General features: G+C 38.9%; 1 protein-coding gene across 7 annotated transcripts in view; it reads right to left on the reverse strand.

Annotated features, from left to right (window-relative positions):
* The window catches only part of ENPP2 (ectonucleotide pyrophosphatase/phosphodiesterase 2), a 110,366-nt gene that overhangs the window by 51,260 nt on the left and 47,081 nt on the right, over window positions 1-12,025 (reverse strand). For all 7 annotated transcript variants that reach the window (XM_042923300.1, XM_042923302.1, XM_042923304.1 and 4 more), the window contains exons 5-8: window positions 11,477-11,537; window positions 9,567-9,664; window positions 9,269-9,348; window positions 8,111-8,230 (exon numbers count right to left, since the gene is read on the reverse strand). In XM_042923300.1, coding sequence (XP_042779234.1) covers window positions 8,111-8,230; window positions 9,269-9,348; window positions 9,567-9,664; window positions 11,477-11,537 — 359 coding nt within the window. The remainder of the gene's footprint in view (window positions 1-8,110; window positions 8,231-9,268; window positions 9,349-9,566; window positions 9,665-11,476; window positions 11,538-12,025) is intronic.

Below are 12,025 nucleotides of genomic sequence, written 5' to 3' on the forward strand. Positions count from 1 at the left end.
AATATATTAGATCAGATCTCTTGTACTTTACCCACACCCCGTCATAAATTTCACATTATTTGCAATCATTCTCTTTTCACATCTGGAAGTCAGAAGCATTGTTTCCATGAATGTCATTCAATACATTCTCTGCAAAAGCTTTCAAAAGCTCTGCTGTGATTCTGGTGGCATTTTTTAATTCCTATTTCATCTCAGAAGTCTCTTCTGTACCTGTCTTTTCTGATCATTGTTTTGAACATTTCACTTATATGACAGAATTCTGCTCATAAAAGGACCCAGGAGTGGACCATATGTTTCCTGTCCTATTAAAGCCTATAGAGGAGAACCCCAATTTGGTACACAGATGCCAGAATCCTGGAACCCAGCTTTGTCTTGTTTTGTTTTAAGCTAGGTGAATGAGAAGGGGAAAAAAGCTATTTTTTATTTTGGATTTTCCCTTGTGTCTTTTATTTAGCTTTTCAATAAATGGAAATTTAAGAATAAATTCCTGGGACAAGTTAGGTGACCCAAGCATTTCTTTGAGGCTTTTGAAATATTCTTTCCAGCACATGCTGTTGCGAGTCAGAAGACAGGGCAGTTAAGAACCTGAGCTCTGCAACCAGATAGCTGCTGGATTTTAAGCCTCCTCTCTGTCACTTACCAAGTATGCAGTCCTCCAGGAAATGACTTAAGCTCTCCTTGCTTCAGTTTCCTTTAAAAGGTAGGTAATATTACCTAGCACATAGGATTATTCTAAGCTTTAATAAGTTAATACATTTAAAGCCCTTAAAGCAGTGTCTTAGCATTTGGTGAACACTAGATCTATTTTAATCTTTATTATTATGCATTGGAAATAAATATAATCCAGTTATTCTAGGAACATTAAAAACAGCTTAAGATGGCCAGTGTCCCATTGAACATAAGTCTGTAAGAACCAACCCTCCACCCCCACCCTGTGCTTTGGGAGGCAAACAGAAAGAAATATATGGCTCATTTGTTGTAAGACCCAAGCAAAATGGTCTAGGAATTGCAGCCAGCCCCTTTTCTGATTTCTCTGTATCTAGACTTTCAGAGTGTCTTACCGACTCCAGTGAAAACCTCTGTTTTGGGGGGAGAGGGGATATTTGGAGGTGTGGGGCCTCCAGGAGGTTGGCCATGGATTCAGAAAGGTCTGGTGGCCTGGCCTGGGGGATTCCGCATGGATTCCCAAGCTCCTTTGGAGGGACTAAAGACCCTGAGAGCCCCGCAAAATCACAGCTGCTGCATCTGGCAAGTAAGGAATGGGCAGGAGAGCACAGAGTGACCTCTCAGATTTGAGGAGGTGTGAACTGCTAGAGAATGTCATCTGCATGGGAGAGGTGGTTCCTCCTTCCATGGGGATGGGTCAGAGATATGAGGATCTCAGCCCGCGGACAAACTGCCATGGACACACAGGCCAACCAGGGTTCAAAATGTGTCCATTTGTTCTTTTTTTTTTTCTTGGTTATCACATTTATTTAAATGGCTGGGGGGGGGGGGATGTCCTTTAGCTTAAGTATTTTTGAGTTATCTGCAAATCATTTCAGGAGTGGAAGAATCCTTGGTCGTTTCTTAATATCAAAATTTACACAGAGTTCTCTTTATAATGTCTCTGCATTTAAAAAGGCAATCATAAGAAGTCTCCTATATTCCACACACGACAAATTCTTTGGTTCAGCCAACTCTTAATGGAGGGCAACTAGTACACCATCATCTCCCCAAAGAGCATAGGAATATTCTGATATTTTCAAAAATATTTTGTTGATTTAAACATCCCTTCGTATGTTTCCTCATCAATTTCTATAGTAGTCACAGTTTCCTCTGCATCTCCCAATGTCATATTTAAATGCTGACCATAAGCATGTACTCTGCCTCAAAGCTCTCTGTCGTTTCTCATTTTCACGTAAATTCGCTCATCCATGCTGAGCCTGATGAGATCCAGGGGCTCTTCTACAGGTCTGGCAGTTTGTTGCTGGTCCTTGTCATCCGCCATGTTTCAAACCCTGTACCCTTTCCCGCCTCTCGCGAGAGAATGCGAGCCCCGTGGTCTCTGGAAATGAGGGAATGCAATGTGCCGGAAAGTAAAAAGAAATTTGCTATGCACGGTCTTGCTTTGTACAGTTTTCATTGGTCATTTGAGGTTGGGGCAGAGCTCCAAGGGGCGGGGGAGTAGGCTGGGCCTATAAGGAAAGAGCGTGGCCATTCCTCTCCATCCAGCACCTCCACTGTAAAGAAGATGCACTCAGACTAAATGCTGGACAGACTGCAGGTGCCTCAAAACTACATCAGATCCCAGAGAGACCAGTTTCTTATATTAAGTGATCTATTTCTATACTTATTTTAATTTCAGAGATTCAAATTTAGCATATTCACATCCAAACAACTTCATACAAAACCTAGGGCCTTGATATTCACAAGGAAGTTGTACTAGGCAATAGTTGGCAGTTATGAAATGTAAGATTAATCTGGGGTTTTCTAATGGAAAATTTTAAATGCACTTTTGTCAAATGATGAGCCTGCACTTTCTAAAGTTATGCTGTGGAATATATGCTGATGTTGGCATTATCTGGACAACAGGAAGCCCTATGGGTAAATTTTAGTTCCATAAGGCTTAGGAGAAAAGTTCACCAGAAGGGGTCCTTGCGGTGCTATAAGAAAAGTGCATTGGAAGAGAGGGTGGCAGAAGTGGGTGTGCTAAAATTTTCCCAATGGCAAAGTCAGGATCATTTGTTCTTCATACTTTTCTGAACTTCTCAAACTTTTTACAATGACAATTAAAATCTTTGTCATCAGAAAAAAATTAGCCAATTGTAAAAAGCAAGTGGACCACAAAGACAATAAGAAGGTAAAAAAAAAAAAAAAAAAAAAAAAAATATATATATATATATATATATATATATATATATATTTGAGTGCTTGGGTGGCTCAGTTGTTAAGTGTCCAACTCAGGTCATGATCTCACAGTTCCTGAGATAGAGCCCTGTGTTGGGTTCTGTGCTGATAGCACAAAGCTTGCTTGGCATTCTCTCTCTTTCTTTCTCTCTGTCTCTGAAAATAAACTTTTTTAAAAAATTTCATTTCTTCTCCAAAAAAGAAGCAAAACATTCTTCCTGCTTTTTTTTTTTAATGTTTGCTTATTTTTGAGAGAGACAGAGCACAAGCAGGGAAGAGGGAGAGAGAGAGAGAGGGAGACACAGAATCTGAAGCAGGCTCCAGGCTCTGAGCTGGATGCAGAGAAAGCCCGAAGCAGGGCTCGAACTCACAAACTGTGAGATCATGACCTGAGCTGAAGTTGGACACTCAACTGAGCCACCCAGGTGCCCCATCTTCCTGCTTTTTGATACGAGTCATGTTGACTATATTTTATAAAAGAAAAATGGGAGCACGGTCAGAAAAGTGCAAAAAGTGAACAAATGAGAGAATATTTAAGACTAAAAAACACTTAAAAACCTCAAACAAAAGGACCGTAGCAGTAATGAAGCCATTCTGTCAGGGTCTAGCAAATGGTAGGAGATTGAAACATAATGTTCTTGGGTTATCAGATCATAAGTAGCTATAAAACTTCCCTTGCAGTCATGCGTATACATTATATTTCTGAGCTCAGAAGTTAAATCTAGTAATTACACAGAAAAAAAAAAGGCACCAAAACTTTGGTCTAAAAACAGAAAAGTGAAAGCAAGCCTCTGGGGCTATTTAAAAAAGAGAGAGAGAGAAGTTCCTAGTTCCTTGTTAATTCAGAGAAATGGGAAATCAGTATTTCTCTGAATTTGAATGTAAAATAAATTTCCTCACAGACTGGTAAAACAGCACAACTAAAATAACCTGACAAGACCCTGGGTTTGGATTTCCCACCTTTAATGCCAACGTTTCTCCATTGCTCTGCTTTATCTAGAGGCAGTTTTCAATATTCGTGTCTTACATGCTGTATTTTGAAGAGGGGACAAGTGGGTACATCATTATACCTACTTGATATGTTATCAGGAATTTTTTTTTTTTTATAAAAGCTGTCTCACTGGAATCAGAAGGATTTAACTGTGAAATCCAATACTTTCTGAAATGAAAGTATGCTGCTGTGGGAGGAGGGGGAGAAGTTTTGAAAAAGAAAACAAGCAAAAAACATTTTTCAAAAACATGAACTACAACCGTAGTCTTTCTAGCAGTTCTTTGCAGGGAAATTATTCCTTTGCATTCAAAAGCATGGAGCCAGGATACATAGAATTCTGGGAAGCCAGAGGGGTGGATGGGGCCATAGCAGATGCTGGAATAAATCATTCACTGAGATTCAGGAGTGGGTTTGCAGCAGGACAGACTGTGGGCGTGGGTGGCTCTTCGCAGGCGGTTAGGGCCAGAAGAAGGTGAGTGATACAGTACAGGATAAAAACCAGGCGTCAGAGAGGGTGCAGTGCAATTCAAGACACAGTAGTGGGACACCTAACTGTGTCAGGCTGTGGGTTAGGGACTGAGAAAAAAGAGATTCTACCCCCAGGGGACCCATAGACTAAAGCAGATACGTGAATAATTTCAAAAATATATGGTCGAATTTATGACAGAAATAATATGAAAACCCAAAGGAGGGTCTCTGAGCTTAGCCAGGGCTGGGGGAATTTAGTGACTACCTAGGGACAGAGACTTCAACTGACATTTGAAAGGCTTATAAATAATTATGAGTCCAGTAGCAAAGTGGCCACGTGAGCATTTACAGCACTCTAAATACAGAGCAGAGTCCATCTTAAATACATTAATACAGTAAAAAAAAGAACAAAACCAGATTTATAGCAATCTAGGGAAAAGAAACAAAGGGTAAAAGAATAAAGGGTACAACTTTCCTTAAAAGAAAGCAAAACCACCCACTAGCAGGTTAATAAAATAGACAGGAAGAGGGGGAGGCAACCACTTGCGCTTTGCATCAAGGCATCCCTTTGACCTGGAAATTCACTTCTGTTCTAATGTCATTCTTCTCTTTGCCGTCTCTTTCTCCAACATGCCATTGTTCTTGTATTTTCACACTACTGTAATTCATGAGGATGGTCTCAGGACCAACTCATTGCATCACCAACACTGGCAGAAACAACTGTAGGCTAAGCAGCTTAAGGAATGATAAGAATGCCTCCGTTTCTCTTAGAAATGCCCTGCTCTGGAAACTGTGGCTTTAGAGAACTTGCATGATGGTGGGGTGTTGGACTTTTTTTTCTCAAATCTCCATGTTTCGTGCACCCCTTGGAGTCTCATTCACTCTCCACTTTGCTGGGTCCAGATTGAAACTGAACGGGGAATTTCCCACTGAGATACCTTACTATCAGAAATTGCATGATTAGAGCAGAGAGATTTTTCAAAGAAACAAACACACTTAAGGAACTCCAGGAAGAGTACAGAACATAATTTTGTAATTGGAAAAAAGTAACTACAACTGTAAAGCAACAACAATGAGAGGAATCCCATAAAAATAAGTATGAGAAATGTGGCATCATAAAGTGAATAACAACTTTTAATAGCACATTCTGAAGATTAACAAATTAAAAGCAGACTTGAGTTTGCTAAAATGGCTATATCAGTGTTAAAAAAAAAATGTGAGGGGTGCCTGTGTAGCCCAATCAGTTAAGCATCTAACTCTTTAGTTCAGCTCAGGTCATGATCTCATAGTTGTGAGATCACGCCTCACATAGCACTCTACGGTAAGCGTGGAGCCTGCCTGGGATTGTGTCTCTCCCTCTCTCTCTGCCCCACCACTGCACTCATGCATTCTCTCTCTCTCTCTCTCTCTCTCTCTCTCTCTCTCTCTCTCTCTCAAATTAAATAAATAAACTTTAAAAATAAGGTGAAATTAAATTATAGAAATTTTTTTTGGAAACCTAATGGTGAGATTCAAATTGTCAGATGGGACACTATACAAGTGCCTCACCCCATCTATTAAATTTCAAACTAGGATAAGAGTGGTTCTTGTTTACCTTTTAATCTGGCTCCTTTATTATTTAGCCAAATGTCTTTCATGCTTTAATCATTCAGTAAAAATAAGTTAAGTTTAATGTAAATACCTAAGGTTTTTATAAATATTTTCTCTACCTCAATTATTTTTTTCACTGGTGATTTTGTGAAATGTATAAACCTCTGAGAGGATGAGATAAATGCTTGAGAAATATTTATTAAGGCTCATCTTTTCTTATAATATTTATAGTTTCTTATACTCTTATTCTGTAGTTCCTAGAGTTTCCATCCATATGTTCTTCTTCTATGCCAAATTTCAGTAAGATGTTTTTAAATGATAGCTACTATGTTCCTTGAAATTCTTTTAGTGTCCTCTTGTTCAAGAAGATAGAAACACAAATCAGTTTCTCTCTAAATCTCTGTCAACACTAGGAAAATACTGAACTTGGTCAAATCTATCAACTTTGAGAGTTAGTTGGGAAACAGGCAAACAGGATTGAAACAGAGACTTCACTCCATTGGGCAAGTTAACGGCATTGCCTCTGCTCTGCTTCTGCAGAAATTAATGAAGATGTGGACTCATCTTCTGAGTCCTGCCAACCTAGAGGGAAACTAAGGTCAACACTTGGTGTAAGGTGATCCACTTTGATAAAATTACTATTTGTCTCTATATCCTTTGTGGTTCTTCAGGCAAGTTTGCTTCCACGACAAAATTAATATAAAAAACCAACTAATAATAATAGCTTGAGAGAACTCTAATTTCAATCATTGCATTTACACGTAAAATGTTCCTCTATCATAAACTTTATGAAATCCACCTTGTAAACAAATTTTACTATGCTCACAACTTAGGTCATCACAGACTTCGGGGAGTCCAGCCTGAATGAAGACAGCAGAATCAAAACCTCTACTATAAAGAAATACTTCTGCAGACATACAAGAAGTACTCCAGTGTTTGTTTGTTTATGAAAAGCCCATATTTAACCTTGCATACTTCTTGGTTATGAATCTTTTTTTATCACAAATGACCTTTTATCAAAGAGCATTACCATTTTTCTCTTACTTTATATTCTCCATTTTGCCCATAGATTGCAGCAAACATTTCCAGCTGTGGGACCGTTTAGGGATAGTAGATTCATGGGTATATGCAGACACTGGTCACTCTCTTTGCCATAGCAGATTGCACAAAGGCGGGAGCCTCCAATCAGAGTCGACACGAGGTGGAACCATTTGCCATCTTTCTCCTACATGCGTTTCAATGACTGCGTGTACGGGGCTGTGCTCCTGTGGAGATTCTGACCCTTCTACCCAGGGTCGTGCGCACTCGGTTCAATTCTGCACATTCAACAACTATGGCCTCATGTTGCTATTTTGCTCATGTCTGACCAAAGCAAGTTGCCCAACCATACAAACAGTCATAGGAAAAATACTATGTAGAAAGCCATCTACATCCCTTTTTACTTTCTGCCCACCCATCGGAGCTGAAGTAAACAGGATGAGTTCTTTCAAAGTATTAATTTGCTGGTCCAAAATTAAGGTATAATTCCACTTACATGTAACTTCCAAGAATTTCAAAAAACGGATTAAACAAAAGAATTATGAACTTACTGTGGGTTTCATTGTTGAGTTCTTTTTTTTTTTTTTTTTTCTTTTCAGCAAGCTTCCCTGTTTCTATTCATATGGCACCTGAGCTAAAATTTTGGGGTAGTCATAGTCATTCACTTCTCTTTTTCATTGTACCCATAAATCTGGCAAATCAGTAAGATATGACTATATATTCCTTCCTCAAAATGTTTCTGAAATTCAGCCCCCGTCACCATTTCCATCACCACCTGCCTAATGAAGACACTTATCACCTCACACTTTTATAATCATAACCTCACCTACACACACACACACACACACACACACACGTAGACATATGAACATATATATGTACACACATTATTTATGCATGTGTGTAATAGGTATACACACATACATAAATACTGTATATACATATATGGATATATATACATATTGTGTACACACATATACACATAAATATTGTGTGTACACATATATATAAAATACCAAAAGACAGAAACATTGCCAAGTATGAGGAAATTTTAGGCATCTTTTTTACAGGTAACAAATTTGGGGATGAAATGTTTCAGCACACAAATACACACATAAAAAATGCAAAACTTACCGGTTGACCTCCCCACCATCTATGATTAAATTTCTCTCGCCCTCGCAGATGGAAAGTGGCATCAAATACAGGATCATACATTGAATTGCCAACAATTCCATGTGATTCCGGATACAGTCCCTTTGTGTAAAAGCAAATTTATTGTTAAAATAACAATGTAATAGTCTGTACCTGTTTGATCTATCATAAATTTTTTTGTCATAGGAGGCTTTATAACAATATTTAATTTCCAAATTTATATAAGATATATAGAGACTTTATATATGTCTGAGCAAACATGAGTATTATCTATGGACTAATTATAAGCTATCTGAGAGACTTAACATGATTGTAAGAAATTTAATATTTGGGTTTTTTTTAACTGTTGCAATTTAATAAGATGACAATAATTTTCATTACAGTAAATTAACTTTGAGATGGAAATTTACTTATTGCCTCCAAAGAAGCTTCTACTTAAAATACACTCTTCCTTTTCCTTAAGTTCTATTTCTATCCCAGAACCCCTCAAATCAATCATAATAGTAAAATAAATAGAGCTGCCTGGGTGGCTCAGTTGGTTAAGCATCTGACTTCAGCTCAGGTCATGATCTCACAGTGTGTGAGTTTGAGTCCCGCTTCGGGCAAGCTCAAGCCCCTCATGGGGTGAGCCCCACTTCTCTCTCTCTTTCTCTCTCTCTCTCTTTCTCTCTCTCTCTCTCCTTCTCTTTCTCTCCCCTTGCTCACTTGTGCCCTCTCTCTCAAAATATAATGATCATCATAATAATAAAATAAACAAAATTACGTTTTTAAAGAAGAAAGCAAGATAGGATTGGGAGTATCTACAAACGAAAACAGAATGGCCTTGAAGTCAACACTGTTATTTAAAAATTCCGAAAATACACAATAGATCTTGTGGTATTTGAGAGAGGTTTAATGTACGTGCTCCAACAGAACTGCGCCTGGAAAAAAGTGTTCAGTTTTGAACCTGCAGTGAAGTTCAGTCGTCCACACAACTGTAAAAGACATTTACTGGGAACGACTCACTCAGACAAGATAGAAAACGAAAAGATTGTCTTTAAACATTAAGAAACATGTTTTTGGGAATCTCCCTTTAAGTCACTTCAGGATGAGGTCTACATCCACACCCTCGGAATCTATATTATTTGAAAAAATACTTACAGTGGCCAAAGTGTATAAGTTAGGGAAAGTTTTTGTTGGGTACACGGGCCTCATGTAGGGAGAGTGTGTGCCGCAGGACCCTAGGAACAGAATTTCAGATGTTAGGACAAGAGGACCAGCAGGAGCTACCTCACGTGTGGGAATCCGCTTCATAAACTATCAAAGACTTGTGTTACCTTCACTCTCGTATGATAAAACACATCTAAAGCCGCGTGTCCGTAGCTCTCAAAGCCCACAGCTAAGCATTTACTGTGCAGACCACGAATACTGACGAGAATACAGCATGAAAATGACTTACTTAGCTTTTCAATGTTAGGCATGACCTTGCTGCCTTTCTTCATGTAGGATGCTCGGAAACCATCCACAGAAAAGATGATTAATGGAGGGCGAACAAACCTTAAACAGTAACATATTCCACTTTAGAAAACTTGCTGCTATAAAGTGTCCATTACACCTAGTCATTCTCAACAATTGGGACCAGGAAATTTCCAAGATGAAACTTCAAATGAGGATATCCATACAAGCCTGGGCTTCTGGCCACGTCACATTTGTGATGACCAAAGTCCAGAGTTAAATGACCAAGATCATAAAAGGGCCAGGCAAGGGACCGGACTCCAGATTTCCCCTAATAGACTTTCTCCTCTGTTGCCTCTCGCATTGCGAACAAGGTTGTTCACAGGGTATAAAGTTGCTATATTTGCCTGGAATATGTATTCTCCCATCTGCTGCCTGGAAAACTCTTATGCATTCCTTGAAATCCAGCTGAAGGCTTCCTCTTCTATAATGTTAGTTGTTCACATGTTTCAATTCCTTTAAAATATTAATTCATACCTCTTTTGCCATTCTTTGTATCTTATTTATCTTTCCATTTTGTGGACCTATAGTAGGGCTTCAATAAATATATTTATCAGACACATAAATGAATGGATGACTGAAGTAAATGAATATGAAATTAATAGCCACAGCACTCCTGTCACTGGAACTAAAACTTAGAATTCTTTTAGATTTAATCCTAAAATAACTTTAAAAATAATTAAAATTGTCGAAGATCTTTAAAAAGTTCATCAGTAAAGGACCTGACTATCCATACCCATCTAGGGCAGAATCTGATGAAATGTGAGATTCACATTCGTTACATTCTTTTGTCCTTTGTTATATTCTGAGGATGTAATTGTTGAGTCAGACCTAAGAATACTAAACTAGGTGCAAAACTTTTTCTGATAGCTTGAAGATAACTCAGCAAGCACCGGCTTGAGTTTATTGGAAGCCACATGATAAATGAGGTGTATTTCACATGGGTCACGTATAAAGCACTTAGAAGAATACTATAAAAGAGTTCATTCTAATCCTTACTATTATCGTTTCATTCTACCACTAGACTGCTTTTGTCTCAAAAATAACTGAACATATTTTAAGCAGTCAGAAACCATCGCCATTCCATTCTAAAAGTCCAAAGAAGTTCAAGTGGCTCATTAAAACTAAAAAGGAAACGAAAATAAAGACAGTATGACAATGCTTGGATTTTGTGACACAGGCCGTGCCGCCTAAGACAAAAATACACTTGAGCAAATACATTCATGAAAACACACTTGTTGAAAATGTATTTTCTGCCAGGCATTTTAAGGGTCCATGAATTTTCAACAGTTTCCTGGAAGGCGTAATAAGTGCCTTATGCTGGTCGCACTTGAGCTGTGGGGTGTCACTCCAGCTTGGCCGCACCCCAGCAAAACCCTGCTTCCGTAGTTTGTGAAGTTTCTGCAGCATCTGGTAGGAGTTACCATCTTGGATATTTCTGAGAAGCTCTATGGTCCTCCTCTCCTCCCCCCGCCCCCGCCCCCTACAAGGCAAAAGCAGCACTTCAGGAAAACACACTGGAAAACAAAAAGAAAAACAAAAAAAACCCCAAAAACCCAAATCAATGCCAGAAATGTTTCTTTCCATCTTCAGCGATATTTGGACACGCTTTGTAAAATCTTCAACTATAGTGAAACACAGAGGATACTCAGTCTCCAGTACAGGCAGAGGCAATAAGAGAAAGAGGTGAACTTTAGCTTTTGATTGATTAATCACTTATAGGTCCTCGAGTATAAGTTTGCCTGTATAAGAGGATTTCAGCTTTACATTTCTTGTAACCGTTTACCCTGACAAACCTGTGACAGGTTGTCCACTAATATATAAAACTTCATAATCTTTATAAAATGCACTTACCCTGCGGGGCATTCCGGGGCCTTTATTTCCTCACAGTCATCATCGACCCAATGTGTCTCTCCTAGAAGAAAAAGTGGGTAAATTCACTTGTGAATCTCATTGTAAATGCCAGCCAGAGCCTTAAAGGCTGCAATTGCAGGACCTGTGTCCTGTTTGATACTTGTTGCTTATGGGATACCATCGAAACAGAAACACTCAAATGAAGTCCAATGTTGGTTTGGCTCACTGAAGGACACCCATACATAATGGGAAAGCTAATATTTAATAGCCCCAAGTGGTGTTTACAAGAGCCTTCTGAGTCTAAATGGTTTGTAGATAAAAACACCAGTGGCGTCAGCGAACAAAATTCCATGTTTGTTTCCCTCCAGAAATAAACTGTTTGGTCATTAGATGGAACATTCTTTTCTCCACCACCGGACATCTCAAAGCCATAGAAAGGATGGCACAACTTCCCTTTAGCTGCGGGAAAAGGCTTAGACTACTCAGGGATGATAGATGGAAAACTGCACGAAAGAGATTGCTTGCCAGTGAATCTGTGTACAGCCCATG

Source organism: Panthera leo, chromosome F2 (assembly GCF_018350215.1).
Source record: "Panthera leo isolate Ple1 chromosome F2, P.leo_Ple1_pat1.1, whole genome shotgun sequence".
NCBI classification, from domain to species: Eukaryota; Metazoa; Chordata; class Mammalia; order Carnivora; family Felidae; genus Panthera; species Panthera leo.